The sequence below is a fragment of the Harpia harpyja genome, chromosome 8, assembly GCF_026419915.1.
Source record: "Harpia harpyja isolate bHarHar1 chromosome 8, bHarHar1 primary haplotype, whole genome shotgun sequence".
Lineage (NCBI taxonomy): Eukaryota > Metazoa > Chordata > Aves > Accipitriformes > Accipitridae > Harpia > Harpia harpyja.
This window is the reverse complement of record NC_068947.1, coordinates 5,355,358-5,373,400: the sequence shown is the minus strand read 5'-3', so window position 1 is coordinate 5,373,400 and position 18,043 is coordinate 5,355,358. Positions and strand designations below refer to the sequence as shown.

Genomic DNA, 18,043 nt, shown 5'->3' with positions numbered 1-18,043 from the left:
GTGCACATCTGAGATGAAAGTGCCTGGTGCAATAATACATACAACCACACATATTAGAAGCCACACAGTAGAAGACATACAATGTGTCTTAACAGCTCTGGAGATGCAAGAGGAATTATACTAAAATCGATGTACTACTGGAAAAGTGAAAGAGGGCATCTGAGAAAAAAACACATCTAGAGCTATTGCCAGGAAGTATTAGAAAGGTGGTGATAATAGCTAAAAAATATATAAAAGTCAAACAATTAAAGGATTAGAGATAATGAAAGAAAATGACTATAATGGAAGACATACATTTGAGTACTGTAGTGAGTCACTGTGTTCTAGCAACACCATAAAGGTATTTTTAAAAATAATCGGCAAGTGTTGAATCAATGTTAATAGTTTTGCAATACTATTCACAGTATCTTAATACTTATCGCCTGTTTAACAGTTGACGATTACCACTTTAAGGTTCTGAAATGGCTTGAGTATCCATATGGATCTTAATATCCATCACTAAGTGGGAAGAAGTTTGCAGCTCTGCCTGCATTCTTTACCAACCAAGGCTGATTTACAATTCAAGTGCTTCACTAGAGGCTTGCAATTCTGCTTGTCACTACATTTCTTAGTTACACTCTACCTGCAAACCTACCCAACTGCATCTTTGTCTAGCTGATTCTGAGAATGCCTAAACTGTCAGAGCCAAGAGTACTTCCGAGCTCTTTCACCAGCAATGTGCAGCTCTTGATTTGGGTGAACGCCAAGCATGCCGCCCTTCTTCTTCCCTTCTTATTCCTGTACCTTGGTGCCCATGGGAAGTAGCCTTGTGCCAGGAAAGAGCAGGAGCAGCCTCCTCCGCAAGGGAAGGTGAGCCAAAGGCTGAGGATCACAACAAGGGGGACAGGGGCCATTTCCTCATTGACAAGGTGTGCATTCCCACAGTACCTCAACAAGTAGAGCGGAGCAGGTCCAGTGATGATGACTAGCGTTGGCCATAGTCCAGTGATCAGCAGGCAAGCCTGTAGCAGGTCCAAGGCCAAGCTAGGAAGTCAAGGCAGAGGGGTCAAAGTCAGGTTGAGCAAAGTACAGGGCCAGGCACAGGCATATCTACAACATAGCTCAGACAAGGAGCAAGGGTCTGAGCATAAAAGCAACCCCTGAACAAAGCAACTCCTGAACAAAGCCCAACGAGGCTTCTCACAGCTCTGTCTCGCACAGCTCTGGCCTAAGGTTACACAAATGCACATATCAGAGCTAGCTTGGAGCACAGGCAGCTAAACCCTAAGGGTCTGGGGAAAGATGTTGCAGAACAGAACCTCTGCACCTCATTTACGGCCATGGCACCCTGCGTGCGTGGATTCTAAGAAAAGTACAGGGTGTTATGGCCAAGTCCCTGATCTGGACAACATGAACAAGGGGATCATGGAGTACGCTATAATATATCACTCTGCCTAGGTTCAGCCAAAAGTAACCACTCAGATACAACATTCTTTAGATTCCTGGTAAGGCATTTTCCTGAGTGATGTGACATACCAATTAAAACATCAGCACTATGCAGTACCAATAAAGGACTTAACAAAGTTAAAAATTAAATGGACAAAACACACTTATCAAGAAGAATATTTCCATCTCTAACTCACAGGATGCCTAGGCATTCTTGGATGATAATGATCAACGGCGATGAGGAGAAGTAATCCTAGGCCAAGAAAGCTCTCCTCTTGGATTGCTGGACCTGTTCATATGAAATGCATTATAATGCAGAAAAATGCAAAACTGAAAGAAAGGCATCCTACCTCTGTTAATAAACAGCTCTCTTGTGGAAAGAAGGAGATCAGAAAATTATTCAGGGAGTCACAGCAGGCAAGCAATCTAACATGAGTTTCCAGTGAGATAATGACTCAAAAAAGTTTACATGATCCTTTAATGTATGAGACCTAGAGTAATGAATGTGAGTTGAGGAATGACTATGTATCTCTCTATCGCACTGTTGAGAACAGCATAATTGGAATATTCTGTGCATTTCTGATGTCCACTCTTCAAAGGGTGTTAGCAATTGGCAAAATGGCCACAAAGGACATCAATGGAATAGGCCTTCAGAGAAAAAACTTGTTCAGAGTGTTAGTTTTCAAGCTCTGCCTGTAACCTAAAATCTGTTTCACTTATTAAAAGATGAGTTACTACTGACAGGCATAATTCCTGTGTTCTTAAATTAGTAGGGAAAGGTGTATCAGGAGCCTAGAAGTTATAAGCTGAATCTGGAAAGTAGTAGTGCAGTGTTAATTTTATACAGTAAGAGTGATAAAATCCTGGATAAACAGACAGTGAGGTGGTGGGCTTTTACCTCTGGGACTGAGTTTTCAAATCAAAATTGAATGGTTTTCTGCAGAGGCATAGAGATGGGCAGAAGTTGCACTTCAGTCAACAAAAGCTCAGTGTTTAACAGTGCCTTTAGGAAGTCCAACAAGGGGAGCTGGTGGTTCCAGCCGGCCTTAAAGTCTCTGAATCTCAGACTAGCCAAGGATGTTGTCTGGCTGCAGCTGAGACAGATTAAGATGTTAGTACTTCTCACTGTACTTCGGGCTATCAATGACTGCAAGTACCCTAGATGTACCAACATAACTGCCGGGTCACTCCCTAACCCAGTTTTGTTGAAAAGATCTAGATTAGCAAAATCCTGTCTTTAAAGAGGGTAAGATAACCTGATTATTTTGACAAAACTGAAGATGTAGTCTATCTTGTCTGCCAGCAGAACAGAATGCCAAATGATTTTCCTGCTAGCTACAGAAGTGTGTATTTTAGAAACCTGGTGAATTGTGATTGAAGCAAAGAATGTAGCTAAAGAACTGCAGAAGTTATTTGAAGATTATAAATATTTGAGATACAGATTTTAGATTTTAGGGTGAACCTATAAATCATTTATGCATCTGTCAAACTCATGTATGAAAAATGGTAAGAAGGAAATAAATAATTTTCTAATACCATAACATGAACCTGATTTAATGAGAAATTATATCACTGATTCACCAGAAGGATGGTATTTTAAAATATCTAACTTGGGTGAAATATGTCTGAATTAAAATCTATGGAAAGATGTATAGATTTTAAAAGTCCTCACATTGCTTTTCAGATAAAATGCATGCTTACTTATAAGCTTATTTAAATGTAAATTTTTTATTAGTAGCATATCCCATGATATTACTCACAAATGTAAGTGTATTTGTGAACCTGTCAGTCTCAGTCAATCGGCTGCAATAACATATGTATTTATACAGAAAAGTCAACTTAAGAATTGGTGTAACAGATACACAGTGTCCTATTGCCATAGCAGTGCTAGAATGTGTTTTATTCTTTATGCCACAACCTTGAACAGTGTATTAAAGAGCTTAATTTACCAGCTTTTTGCCTGTTATTCATCTGTTGTTCTGTATCCACAATGTATTCCTCAAGGCAAATAAATGTAATAAGCTCAGTAATTCAAAGTTATTTCTACACTAGTATTTTATAACACAATTCCCTTATTCATGTGTCATCAGGAGGAGTACAGATCAATTTCAGATAGCATTTAAAAGATGAATTTAAAACCAAAGATTGCTACAAGCCCTCTCCCTCCTACCCCTAGTTTTTCTGCTCTCAAGATTTAGGGTTTTACCTCCCTGAGGGAGCAGTTCCACATGGTGGCTGAGTGGAATGATGGCTTGCAGCCATGGTCCTGCTCTTTCCCCCTTTCTCCTCCCACTCCTGGAAGGGAGGTCAGGCCACTCCTTTCCACCTGCTCCGGCACTGGTCTGATCCCTAGCTGAATGAGTTCAGTTCAGTGAACCGGCAGAAAATTGCATGTTTTTTCTTGATGGGCTAGACTTTTTGCTGATTCAGCCAAGCAAAATTCTGCCAAATCACAAGTGTTACAGCTTGTCAGGTTGGGCAGAAACTTCAAAAGCATCACGGGGGAAAATAAAGCAAGGAGAGCACGTTTCAAGGCTACCTTTCTTGTAATGACTGTTACAAAAATTCTGCCAGCTTAATAAAAGGATTTGGCTTACCAAGGAGTCACGTGAGTGCCAGAGCTGGCACAAGGAAAGCAAGTGCGCCTGTGGGAGTCACTCTTTCAGCTCCAATGAGCTCCTAGATTGGCTCGGCTGGTCTTATGGGACTGCACCCCTAAGATGCCACACTGGCAGATGTTTGGGAGCTGTATGAACTCACTTTGGACAAAAAAAAAAAAAATACTTATATTTAAACACTGAAATGGCCAACCCCCAATAGCATACCTAAATGGTTTTAGATTGCTGGGACCCACAGCTCTTTACAGAGCCCAAAGATCAATCTTTTTTTAATGAAGAGCTGAGTGCCTTTAACTGGAAAAAGTTGATAGTGTTGCTTCTCTTCCCCTAATTTTGCCTCCTCCAAAACATAGTTTCATTAGCTAAGGTGAATTAACATATGGGTGCAACAAAAAAAGGTCAGGGATATGTGAAGGCCTCCTTAAATTGGCTATCTGCCAGTGGAAATATGACAGTGAAGTGCATGGTCCAACAACAGTAAATTCAAATTCAGGATTCCTACTTCTGTATCCAAAATGCCATGGCTCAGGTAGCATCAATCAGGCTCTTAATATGATCCTCCCAAGGAATCCATTGCCCATCAAGAAAGGAGACAACAGTGCCATCAGGGATACATGGTACAGCATATAGGTAGAACATTACTCATGGTGATACTTTTCCTTTAATCCCCACTTATTTTCAAGTAAACACTCCAGTAAAACAGGGGAACTGTGAATGGTGGTCAGTCTAACAAATGGACAGTCACAATGAGAAGCACATGAAAAACAGCAATATACTTAAATTCCAAAACCTTGTTTTAATGGAGTACCTCTTATACAAAAGACATCTTGCTAATCATATCCTTGTAACATATTCCACACTCAACCCTTTTTTTCCAGAGAAAAAGTTAACTTCTCTTGTGCTAATCACCAAATTGAGTCTCAGTTTTTCATCTGATCTTAAGATCAAATTTTATTTTTCAGCATTTATACTGGAAGGAATAGTAGGTATTTAGAGGATATCAGGATCCAATTCCCCATTGGAAAAAAGCTCGCTCTCAAGCTAATGATGCACTAAAGCACTGACAGCATAAAAACAAATGCTTGTTTGGTCTTGTTCTGAAACTGAAGTCTTGCCCTCTGGCCAAGAACCAAATGTGCTACCAGATGAGTGATACAGAGACACTGAAGAGCAACATGGAACAGTAAGACTGCCAAGACTGCACTATATCACCTTCACATCCAAGGCTTTTGTCTGAGTTTAAAAAAAAAACACCCACAACCCCCCCCCCCCCCCCCCCCCAAACAAAAACAACCAAAAAAGTCGCAAATAAATAGTCCTTTGTCTGGAGGCATGTAAATCTATACATGACTGTACCATAAGGAGCTTGGTAACACACATGCAACATTAGATCTTTTGGCAGAAATTGGACACATCCACTTTTTGTTAAAAGTTTTTTTGTGCATTTTCCATCAAAACAATTACCTGTCTGTGAGGGATTTTTTTTTTCTTTTTGGTTTTAAATAGAAAGCTTTGTTGCCTTTAATTTAGCTTGACTGCTATAGACAGGCAGAACTCAGACTTGAAAATAAAGACTGTTCAAATTGCTAAACTTCAATATGAAAAACACTAATAAGTATTTCTAGGACATTCTTCATGTTTTAGCTAGGAAAGGGATGATCTACCCTGAAAAAAATGCCATGTACATTAGGATACATTAAGATACATGAAGAGTTAGAAAAAGAGAAATGAGTGGTTACATGCACTCATGAGAGAAGGAGGTACACTTATAACTACAGTGATGTAATTTCTGGCACTGCATAGTAAATCAACTTTCAGTTTCAGTATGGGATACCCATGTTGACATAGTTATCAAAGACAAAGCCTTTATGTATAAGTTGGTTTAGAAAATTAACTGTGTCAGCAAAATCATTATAGGACAGTAGAACTGCATCTACATTTGAGACTTGGTTGAAAGAAAAATGCCTTGAAAAATTAAAAACCTGCAACCAATATAGCTACATCAGGAAAAATTTCTATTGTAGACCTGGTATAAAAGCTAAATATCGCCTTTGTCTATGGCCCTGTGTAAGCATCCTCCTCCCATAAGAAGCAGAATGTTCCCACAATTGGAGTCCAAGGTCGAAACTGCAAAGGCAATGATCCGAGTCTCGACTGTACGCTTTCCCATAGATACCTTCCAAGTTACAAACTCATAAAAACCAGTTAGATTCCACAGTCAGTCTAGTAATATGTACCTCATGAGAGAAGTGCTAGTCAAACCAAGTAAAAGCTTAGGGATACTCATTTTCTAAAACTTGGCAAGATTTATCTCTGAAGTTAGTGCAACACCCTCCCCTCCCCTCCAAAAAACCCAAAACAAAACCCACCAGCAAACCCACAAAAAACTAAGAAGGAAGAAGACTAAAAAGGCAAAAAGAAACCCTCTAAAATCCCAACATAACAATGTTGAGAAAACACTGATGAATACAACAGGGAACAACAGAGAATGGCAAGGAAATGTTCTAGAGAAGTAAATGAGTGTTTTCCCATTACCAGTGATACTTTTCAAATGAAAAATTTGGTAACACTTGATATTATTAAATTTCTTTTGGAATTCTAAGCATTTTTTTTCCTTAAAGGATGTTTGGTGAAACATCATTGCTACTCCAGGGACCTAACTGTCCTGTCTGCAAACTGTAGACATCGCTTCACTGATGCAGTGTAACAGTTCTCCCCTACTGCAACGCCAATAAAGGGCTTTATCATATTTGCGTCTGTGGAAAAAATGCATTTCATAGGTAAAACCAAAGGTATAGTACTCCAGATTGTGGACAACCTGCATTTGGAAAACAAGGTTTACCTGAGGCAGATAAGCACTCACCAGTGCTTTATATAAAAGTGCCTTTTGTGCTGTTTGTAAAGAATAGCCCTTCTGAGTCCAATTGTGAAGAAATACTTGGAGAGAAAGGACTATATACCTATGTAAGCTGATAGGGTGGGACTGACTTCACAGGGAAAAGAAATTGCTGAGATTCAGCCTGAAGTCATTCTGTTTCTAAGAAATCCAAAGCACTCAATGATATTTGCTTAAAAGACATGCATACTTTTATTGAAAGGAAATGCAGCTTTCCAGGGGTCATTTAGACATCCCTTGGTAGCAAACACTGATGCGGCAGGTACAGAAGGCTGCTTGCAACCGGCTGCTTTCTCTAAATCTGTGCCAAAGTTCTTCCAGATCACATGAAACATAAAATGTTTCTGTTTTAACCCGCATGCAGCACACAGAAGTAACTCTTTACTTTCTGTAGCCATTAAGTACTCTTCTCTGCTGCACCTACTTTTAGTTAGGCCAATTGAGAAAGTAAATGTGCTTATTTTTCATTCAAGAGTGAAATCACATTTGGACAATCACTATTCCCGTATCCCTCCTGTGTAAACGTCAAGCCTGAAAGGATTATTTCCTTGCTTTGGAGTCCATATGCCACTCGGAGAAGATGGGTCTCAGAAAAGTGGGTATCTGAGTCTAGAAGGAAAGATTCACTTCAGGACAAGCAGAGCCTGAAAGGAAAATCGAAATGTTTTAAACTGATGGATGGAACAACGTAAGATCAGAAAGACGAGCCATGCATTGCAAAGCAGAGGAAGGGAATTATTCATGGGGGATGGTTTCACAGAGAAGCTGCAGGGGCACAAGCCCCACGACACCGTGACGGAGCCTTGCTTGCCCCCCAAACTCACACAGCCACCCTGGTTTGGGCAGCAACATGTCCGCTTCTCCCTCCCCGCACAGCAGCACTGAGGTGTTAATTAGGCGCACGGGACAGCACTCCTTAGGACAGGCACATGTAAAAGCCCTTGGCATCATTAGCGGCGTCTCCTCTTTCCCCTCCTGCGGGAATTACATTCCTCGGACCAATTCCGCCCTCCCTCCCCTCGATACACCTTCTCCTTCTCCCGCCTCACACCGCTCGGCGGCACACCGGCCGCCATTTTGCGACGAGGCCCCGCGGGGCTCTCAGGGGGCGACGGCGGAGGGCAAGAGGGGCAGGCGGCGTGAGCCGCCCTCCTCGTCCCACCCTGCCCTGCTCAAAAAATCCCGGGATAACATAAAACGGGCCGGAGGGGGAGAGAAGGGGCGAGAAGGAAGGGGGAGAGAGGGCCGCGGGCCGGGCGAGGAGGGGGGCGTTTGGCCGCTTATCGCGCCGCAGCCGATAGACGGGGGCGGCCGGCTCGCCGGCTCCCTCTAGGCATCGCTGTCTCAGGAAAGGAGGAGGGTTTTCTTTTTTTTTTTTCCCTATTCCCCCCCCCCCCTCTCTCTTTTCCAGCCAGTAAAGAGTGTCTGCCCCTTTGAACCGCTGGTACAGCGCCTGCGGCTGCACACACACACGCACAGCCGCCGGCTATAAATTAGTTACGAGCCGGGCAGAGGGCGAGCAGTGCGCGTCTCCCAGCGGGCCGAGGCGGCGGGGACCGCTGCCGCCCCTCCGAGCCGACCGACCGACCGGGCTTCCACCCCGGGGTGCCATGGCGTGCGTGGAGCGCTGCCGGTGCTGCGCGGAGAGCAGGCGGCACGGCAGCATCCTCTACAACATCCTGAGGAGCGAGGAGCGGGCGGCGCGGCCGGCGGGGCAGGGGCCGAGGCGGGGGCAGGCGTCCGGCGGCTGCCCGTGCGGGTCGCGGCGGCGGGTGGCCCTGAGGAGCCCGCAGGTGGCATGCAAGGCGGCCTCGGCCGTGCTGGTGAAGACTCTGCGCTTCGTCCAGAACGTGCCCTGCTTCCAAGAGCTGCCCCTGGACGAGCAGCTCCTGCTGGTCCGCAGCTGCTGGGCGCCCCTGCTGGTGCTGGGGCTGGCGCAGGAGCGGGTGCACTTCGAGACGGTGGAGAGCGCCGAGCCCAGCATGCTGCAGCGGATCCTCACCACCCGGCGGCAGGGCGAGCAGACCCCGCCGCGGGCACCGCCGCCGGGCCGGCCTCACCACGGCCCCGGCGGCCCCCACCTGCCCTCGGCCGGCGAGATTCAGGCTATCAAGGGCTTCCTGGCCAAGTGCTGGAGCCTGGATATCAGCACCAAGGAGTACGCTTACCTCAAGGGGACGGTGCTCTTCAACCCGGGTGAGTGACTGGGGGGGGGTCTCTCTCTCACGGGCGGCGAGCGGGCTAACGGGGAGAGCCCGCCCGTAGCCCCCAGCGAAACGGGGCGGACCCGCGGCTTTTCCTCAGGGGGAAAGAGGTGGCGGAGGAGGGGGACGCGGAGGAAGGTTTCACCCGCTGTACCCTCTTCAGGGCCGGCAGCGAGCCGGGAGCGGCCGCCCCCCCCCCCCCATCCCGCCTGGCTTTACCGCTTGGAGGGCGTCCGGCTGCGGCTAGGTCGGGGGTCCCGGCGGCTGGCGCCTTCCGCAGAGGTTTTCGGCGAACAAAACAAACCCCAGGCAGTCGCTTAGGGAAAGTTAGGAGTCCGGAGCGGTTCCCGGCTCGTTTCCCAGCGGGGCGCCTGGCGGCGTCTCCTCAGAGGCCGGGGGGGGGGGGGCGGTCACCGGCTGTGGCGGGTGTAAGCGTGCTCTGCCCGGGAGGTCTGCCCGCCGCGGAAAGCGAGCGAGACGGGGCTCCGGGAACAAAGTGCTGTTTCGGCTCTGTGTGTAGCATTTGTGATGGGTTTTTTGGGTTTTAGCCATCGTCTCTCGTTGTGGAGATTTCCACAGGTGCGGCTCTGCCAAGGGATCGATGATCGTGTCGGTGACCCGCCTGAAAGGTAGCCGGCGGGTTAGATACGGCGCTTCCTAAATATGCCGCTACCGCGTGGAAGTGGGACGTGGCTCTTCCTGTGCTCCCACTGTCAAACTGTTAGTTGGACTGAAAAGGGGAAATCCTGCACACTCTGTCCTTCCGTACCCTTACTATGGTTGACCAGGAAACTTTCTGTTGTATGCCGGAGTTAATGCTGCCTGCCACCTGTAATCTGGAGCTACCCAGAAACAGCTGTCAAAAGATGCCTTAAATGTGAATGATGCGTTTTGTAGGAGTGAACAAGTTAACAAGTTATTTTTATTGTCTTCCCCGCTGTTTACAGATCACATTTGTCACTCTACAGGTGTCTCGGAGAACATTCTTCAGTCAAAGTTTTTGTTTTATCAGCTAATCTATTTAATGCTTAAGTGAATGTTGGCAAACGTTGTATTTCAAGTTTGTGTAGTGGAGTATTATTGAAAGTCCAGAACACCAACATGATAAGATTTTGAACTGCCCTGTAGAACTTCGCGTGTTGATTCAGCGTACAAGAAGTCCTCTAGCCATTTCATTTGTTTCATTCCTCGAGTGATAAATACGATCCGTAAGCTGTTAGTAGTTGTTCTGTAAGAAGACTGTTGTTTTGTAGACAAAACCTATGTAAGCAAAATAATTTGTTTTTCTTTTCAGATCTACCTGGACTGCAGTGTACACGGTACATTGAAGGACTGCAGAGGGAAGCACAACAAGCTCTAAATGAACATGTCAGACTCATTCACAGAGGTGATGAAGCCAGATTTGCCAAGCTGAATGTTGTTCTATCCTTGTTAAGATCTATTAATGCTAATGTGATTGCCGAACTATTCTTTAGGCCCATCATTGGAGCAGTGAACATGGATGACATGCTTTTGGAAATGCTTTGTGCAAAATTATAAAGGCATGTAAAATAATGAAAATAAATCCAATGCAAAGGAAGCCCTAGAGCAGATTAGTGTAAAGTACTGTAAATAAACTAACTTATTGTTTTTACATAGATAGTATTTTTGTATTCCATAATAAAATATTCTTTGAGTTCTGAAATTAAATTTTATTAAGCACAGTGTTTTTGGAATAAGATTACAGTCATCAAAGCAAGCTTTAAGGTTGCGGAGAATGTTCATATCCAAAGTCAACTGGCTGTTCTTTTACCATGTCTCTGAATAAAGATCACACTTACGATATTGTACTTTCAAGGTGAGTAATCGCTGCTTTTTCAAAATAAGCAGCAGTCTAGGTTTACATTTTAAACATAGTTGGCATACAGAAGGGGGAAAGAACAAGCCATTTACTTCACATATTTCAGTAATATTAAAATAGGGTACCGTAGTCAGTTCTGCTCATAGTTCGGATACTGGCTCTGTCAAAGGCTTACTGCAGTCAGTGAACTACTTCTATTGACTTTAACTGAGTTGAAGTCTATAAAGAATATTAAAATATTCACCTAAGGCTTTCTTCTGTATGGGGAAAATGCGTTAGGAATATTTTGAGACTTAAAGTAGCTTGGCCAACTTGTAACACTGGGAGTAAAACATTCCATTCTGCACACGTTGGGCTCCAGGAGAGGACAGTAACTCTATTCCCCAAAAGAGCAAACAAACAAAAATGCCTCTAAAAATATCCAAACAGCAGATGCTGAACAGGGTCAGGAGAACTACTGGTATGCACTCCATGTTTTTCTTTGCTTTTCATCTAGGTAATTGCTAGCTAGGATTTTGAAAGCCAGATTCTTCAGGCTACTTTATTCCTACAGAAATACAAAATTATTATGCTGAAACATGGTGTACTTCTGGTACATCCATCAGAATTTGTCAGCTAGCATGAAGATGTCTTAATTAAGCATCAAGCTTACACATTCTTTTTTCTTTGTTTTGTTTTGTCTTGGCCTTGATACTTTCTCCGAAAGCAGTTGTGTTTTTATTGAAAAAAGTCCTATTTTAAAAGGGAAAATCAGTGATTTAAGGGGGATTTGTCTCATGGTTTTCCTTTCTCTGTGTGCAGTTTTCTAGCCTTTCCCCTGGGGAATATTGGTAAAAAATGGAGAGAGAAGTGCAACAGTGTTCCTGAAGTAAAAGTTACCAGTAACTCTATGTATCGTTCACATATACATTAACCACTAGCAATAGGAGGTGTTTTTTAAAACACAGTTAATAAAAGTTGAGGCAGTTACTCTCCTTAATAGGAGGTGTGTGGGGAAGAGAGGAACGCCTTTGAAGAGCTTTCTTTTGCTGCCACCTTGCGCAAAGGATAATCACAGCTCCTACACTCAGGTAAGGAGCAGGGGGGACACTTGTTATCTTGTACCTACCCTACCTTTGGAGAGGTAGCCAACCGTTCCTAGGGGGACAAGTTCACCCATAAGTAGTATCACAGATCTGGATTGCCATGGCAATAAAAATCTCATCATGGACTAGGATGCTGTCACTAAGCAAACAAAACAAAGCAAGAAACACAACCTCCATCCTGAAAAGCAATGGTATAGCTTAAATGCACACTCTTTGGTCCTCACGTAACTCTGGGTAGGGTTGTGTGCCCTGAGGAGCTCCCCAAAAATGCCAAAAACCAAAAAGTATGTAAGTAACGTGCTCTTCACTACCAGTCCAGACTTCAGACCAGTTCAGACCGTAATACAGCAGGCTTAGTCTTTATGTTGATGCCTTTATATGTACACACACATGCATGTAAACATATATAGCAAAGATAAACATATAAACAAAGATAAACAAAAAAAAGAATATTTACTGTGTATGTATAAATGTTTTGTGAGTTTACAATAGCTTCTAAGCTTATCTAACATCTCTGTAACATAAATATATGTATATGTTTCCCTCTGTGAACAGCATATAAGCTTACAATAGTTAGCTTTCAAGGATGCTGACAAAGCAAGCTCTTCACGAAAGCACAAAGCATGATGATAAAACTTTTAAGTAGTGGTTAATGGCAGAAGATGAATCTGTGGTAAAGACTAAAGAAAAATTCAACAGCCTCAGATTAAAACAACTTCATCTCCACTGAGAATTTGTTAATATGCACACTAGTGTTCAGACTTTTCTGCTGAGCGGCAGAAGAGACTTTGTGGGAGTACTCCTAACAATGAACTGTAATAGCTGAACCTTGGTCACAGGCAAGGATTTTCAGCTGAAGAGTCACTTTGAGACAGTTTGGATCTATTGTGCCACTAAATACAAAAGTTTTCATGACTCAGGTGGACCTGCTTACATCTCCAGGTTTGATATCTGAACAAATTCTGTATTCTGCTCAATTTTCTGAAGGTTGTCATGAGAAATGTTGCTTCTGTGCACAATGAATCCACCTTGAACTCGCTGTACTCATCATATTTCTCTTGGACCAGCAATACTGTTAGTCATTTAGCTGTTGTCTATTCAAATGGAAGCACCTGGGAACAGTAAGTAGGAAATCTGAATGGGAAAACCATTTTATCAAGGCTTTCTGCAGAGAACTGGCAAAAAACGTGTCTCTTCATAGGTCAGAGGAACAGGAATGACAAAGCAAGAAATTAAAAACAGACTTGTAGGAGGAACCAAGCCGAAGACTTGGAGATCCACGCAGGAATGGGAGAGAAGAGACTAGTATGGTTCTGGAAGAGGGTGGGGAAGGGTCTGATTTTAGCGTGGGGACAATGTACCAAGAGCTGACTGGAAGCAGGCGGAGAGAGATTGTAACTCGCAAGACGAGGCAGACCTTGGGCAAAAGGGTGTCTGTGGGAGGACTGTGTCAAGTCCAGAAAATACTGCAGAGCAGGGAAGAACCCACCCCAGGAGCTGACCCAGAGGAGGACACGGGCATCCTCACCAACCGGTCCGGGTGGCCTGTTCTCTTCTCCACCAGTGCCTCTGCTGAAGAAGGGGCCGCAGTGGCAGCTGTGAAGAGCGAGCTGCTCGGTCTTTGCGAGCAGAAGTAAGCGAAACTACTCTGTTGCCCCAGACCTTTGACGCTGGGTGCTCTACAGCACAGTTTTCCGCTGGGTGGGAGAAGTACTGGGCTAGTTCCTTAGCTCCTTCTCTGCCCCAACGCGGTCCTGTGCGCGGTGAGCGAACTCTGAACCGGATAGCCGCCGCGGCCGTGACACACGAGGTGATCTTTCTGGGTATCCCTGGCAGCAGGGGTAGGACAGCCTGCCGGAGGCCTCGGGCAGGCAGGGGAGAAGGGAAGGCTGGGCGCAGGAGAAGGACGCGGCCATGGCGATGCAGCCTTTACCAGGAGGAGTGGGGGGGTCCAGACCCTCCTGCAGCTCCGTGTCCCTGCAGGGTTAGGGGGTGAGGCGGCTGCTCCTCGTCTCTCCGGGACTCGCGTGGAGGTAGCAGCCTGCCTCGCACCCGGCGGTGCTGCGAGCTCTGCGCCCGTACGCACCGCTTAACGCTTCTCCTCGCGCTCTTACACCTACCGGCAAAGACCGCTTTCCAGTTCGGATATTAACAGGACTTCTGAGGATTTTTAAGCATTTTCTCTGCTCTCTATCCCCGGCATTCCGGGCATGAATCTTCTCACGAGCACGGGGTTTTTTCAGCCCTCCGGGATGTTAAGAGACGTTTTAACTAAGAGCAGCCTCCCAAGCAATTTAATCTGCAATCCCCACAGTGACCGTCCCAGATAGATAGAAGCGGTGCTGTACAAAAAGCCATTCCCATCCCACCCCAGCGCAGATGCCCGTCGCTTGTGGTCAGGACCGCCACGCCGGCAGTCCAGGCACCGGCTTCTAATCACAAAGCACCATTCGGCGGCGGTTACCGCTGCGCGATATCCTTCCCTCTGAAGAGATCTGAGAAAGGATAATACAGAAACGAACTCGCATTTTTAGTTAATATGGTTACGAGTGTTTCTTTTAGATAAGAAAAAGCATGGCATTCATTTATAATCTCACTTTTCCAAGTTTAACATATAACCTTTGTTTGGGTAGTCTTTCTAATAGTTTATTTTAAACTTTGCAGCAGTTTGCTGTTGTGGATAGACTGTGAATGCTGTTCATGCCTAATAAACAGTAACTTTGCTCCCAAAGGAGGGGTTCTGCAACTTAAATTTTCTTGTTTTCATGTGACCTCATATACTGGCTTGAATTTATTATACTGTCAGTCTTTTTCATTTCTCTTCAAAGACAGAACTTATTCCTCTAGTGGACCTTCTGGGCATTGCAATATATGGCAAAAATTAAAATAAAATAATACAATAATAAAATAAAATAAAACAAAATAAAACAAAATGTCAGAAAGCCAGTTGGGGATCTGTTTTTCTTTCATTGAAAAAACATCCCGAACAGCGTAAGCAAGTACTATATCAAGACATTTAGAAGTTTTGAGATGCAGCTTGAGATCTGCGCATACGTATTAACTTAGCACTCTTAACATTTGTTTTAAATTATGTAAGTCTAGTATTTTAAATCCAAAATGTACACAAGTAAGATTCAATAGCTGAAACAACTAGAGACTGGCAGAGGAACTTGGACAAAAATGTCCTTAATTCAACAAGCACTGTGAGGTCACAGGGCTATAACTTGTTAGTTGGCACTGTACGCAAATCCACAAATCGTTGACGTTGTTGATATAAATCAGTAGCCATTTCACTGCTTATGTCAGCAATGAAATTGGCCCAGCTTCTTTTAGATATTGACACCCTGCCTAGATGTAGGTAAATAACCACAGAAGTGCTTATACAAGCACACATGATATACAGACACCTTTTCTTCGGTGTGTGCTTATGTTATATAAGGAGAATTACACTAGTTTCAGGTTCAGAAAAAAGAACTTGTCCTTTCGTTTTATATAACCACTCACTGTTTTGTCGCACAGGATGAATTTCACCTTGCTTAAACCGAGCTGTCTGAAAAGTTGACATGCAGTCTAGTCGGGGCATCTAGGCTCTGCCTGGAGCGGGTGGAGAGGCACAAAGACCTCCTGATGGCGCTGGATCCCAGCGTACCTCTTTTACGGCGGTGTCGTTGATTCACACTTTGCAGAATAAGGCTAGATTCAGGTTATACACTGACCTATCAATCGCTACAGTCTGGCAAAGTGAAACTTGGAGCCTTTGGAGGCACTTCTGGCAAGGCATTAATCGTCTTCTCTCAGCTGAGACTGTAGTCCAGCTTCTCACATAGACACGTGTCCCTACACAGGTACATATGAGTAGCAAAATATAGCAGGACAATTCATATCTTCTTTTTCTAGTGGGGCTGGGTTAAGAGAAAGAACAAAAAAGTCGGTAAAGCGTACAAGAGTAGAAGAGAGGTATTTAGAAAGAAACTTTTCTACACATAGCAACGTTCATGCTAGGAGCTAGTAGGCCTGCTGCTCCAGGTTTTAAGTACACAACTAATATCTGCCATCTTTAAATAAGAATTAGCCAAAGAAAATGAATCCATTTCTCAAAGAAAGAGAGAATCCAGTTTATTTTGTCTCAGTTGACAGATCTTTTTCTTATTTTTGAAGCTGAAACGAGCAGTTAGGACTCAGTGACGAAATGACCAAAATGATCAGTACTGGAATAAGGATGCTTTTTTTTTTTCCCTTCTCTTTTTTTTTTTTTTTTTGTCTTTTCCTATCTGATCTTTACTGGGTCAGGAAACCATAGGAACAGACATAACTCTGTGTTCAAAAGATTGCAACTTAGCAGGCAGTCATCCAGTATGCTACTACTTTGTCAAGAACTCTGGTGTCCTGGTGAACCAGAGCTGGATGTGATCTTTCGGGAGGATTTCTGGAAAGCTGGGGAGCAGTGATGCATTTCTAATGTCTGAAATGATTAGGTAGAAACCCTGCTTCTCAATCAATTGAATCTCCAATAAGGTAAAGAGAGCAAAATCCTGTTGCAGATGGGATCGGAGCTGGGAATATCAGCTGTTCCAAAACAAGGTGAAATGACTGAGGAAGCATTTATGACCTGTAATGTGTAAGTTACTTCTATCTAATTTCCAGACAAGCTAAACAGTGCTGAAGTTGAGGGATGTAAGAATGACGGCTGAGTGGGCTCTGACAAAGAAGTCCCAAAGCTCAAGAAGTTACCACTTTTAACCTGTTTTGCAACAGCTTCTTTCCATCACTTCTGTGATATTTGAGTTGCGAATAAAAAACTGTCACTGACATTTGCTGTGGACAAATTATCACAGCCCAGTTAACATGGAGTAACTCTTTAAATTAAGGTTAAGTGGATCATGCAGCTGAACTTTAAGGCACTTAACGGGAATCAGCTGGAACTAGTTACTCTATCTAGAAATTCTGCTCAGAAAGAGCTCAGACATTGAAAGTCCGGCTCAATTGGAAGAACTGTGCCCTCCTGTGCCTGAATACACACCCCAGCGTGTATGCCAGCAGTTTTCTCCCTCAGTTCTCTTCCTCCCTACCTCACAGTGCTTTGGTTTTCATAGGAAGGTCATCGGATATGTGGGCTGAAAGTAAGTTGTGATTTCTTCCAGTTAGGCTATTGAGCTGGACAGCCATAGAAGGGTAATTGAACAAAGAAACCCTTTTTCCGTCAGTTATTTTAGTACAGAACAGTAAAGGTGACAAGAAAAAAAATATGAAGAGAAGCAGAAAAGCTAAAACAGGTTATAAATTATAGTGGGTATATATTCTGTTCTTCTAAGTAGTTGTATGGCTGGAAGGGATTTCGGGTGATCATCTAATCCATCCTCCTGTCCTGACAGGATGAATTATATACCATGTTATACCTGACAAGAGCTTATCTAACCTGTCTTTAAAAGTTTCAGTGATGAGGTCTCTAAGACACCCCCATTCAGTCTATTTCTGTGTTAATACCCTTAAAATTTGAAAGTTGTCCGGGCATCTAAGCTGACCCTTCTGTATTGTAACATAATCCCTCGTTTTCTTAACTTATTCACCAGCCACGCAGATAAACTTTGTGGCAGAAGACCCTTGCATATTTGAAGGCTATTCATCTTAAATTTTGTGGAAAGCTACTTGCCTGGATTCTTTCAACCACACATGTTTCCTAGACCTCTTGCCTCCTGTGGACATCTGTTTGGCCAACATCTTTCCTGAACTGCAACTGCCAGATTTTCTATTGAAATGGAAAAAAACCCAGCTTATGAATTATATTCCTCTACAATCCATTTGCACTATTTTTTAAATAGCACAGTGAATCCTTTATAGAAATACTTTATACATATTTGTTTTGTATCAGTCTAGCACTTTCTGATAGTCAATAACCAGGGATAAAACATATTTTCCAGCTGCAGTTCTAAACATTCTGCATAGGTATAAATTGCATTTTGGTAAATCAGAACACT

At 43.8% G+C, this 18,043-nt stretch overlaps 1 protein-coding gene and 1 long non-coding RNA gene across 4 annotated transcripts in view; one reads left to right on the top strand and one right to left on the bottom strand.

The window, feature by feature from the left end:
• The window catches only part of LOC128144822 (uncharacterized), a 68,904-nt gene extending 59,593 nt beyond the window's left edge, over positions 1-9,311 (bottom strand). The window contains exons 1-2 of the long non-coding RNA XR_008236223.1: positions 9,108-9,311; positions 4,023-4,184 (exon numbers count right to left, since the gene is read on the bottom strand). This is a non-coding gene — a long non-coding RNA (uncharacterized LOC128144822). The remainder of the gene's footprint in view (positions 1-4,022; positions 4,185-9,107) is intronic.
• Positions 8,337-12,266, top strand: NR0B1 (nuclear receptor subfamily 0 group B member 1). 3 transcript variants are annotated; one of them, XM_052794123.1, is made up of 3 exons: positions 8,337-9,135; positions 10,438-10,530; positions 10,848-12,266. In XM_052794123.1, exons 1-3 carry the CDS (start codon positions 8,550-8,552, stop codon positions 10,859-10,861), a joined length of 693 nt encoding a protein of 230 aa, XP_052650083.1. In that variant the 5' UTR covers positions 8,337-8,549; the 3' UTR covers positions 10,862-12,266. The 3 variants fall into 3 exon arrangements, with proteins under 3 accessions (XP_052650083.1, XP_052650081.1, XP_052650080.1); XM_052794121.1 differs by lacking the exon at positions 10,848-12,266 and adding an exon at positions 10,619-10,832; XM_052794120.1 differs by lacking the exon at positions 10,848-12,266 and having other exon boundaries at positions 8,338-9,135; positions 10,438-10,832.
• The last annotated feature ends 5,777 nt before the right edge of the window (positions 12,267-18,043 follow it).

Bases quoted from the DNA above. Each gene is read 5' to 3' on its own strand.
- NR0B1 (XM_052794120.1), top strand. From the start codon at position 8,550: ATGGCGTGCGTGGAGCGCTGCCGGTGCTGCGCGGAGAGCAGGCGGCAC. The intron at 9,136-10,437 runs GTGAGTGACTGG...TTTTCTTTTCAG, and splicing joins GACGGTGCTCTTCAACCCGG to ATCTACCTGGACTGCAGTGT.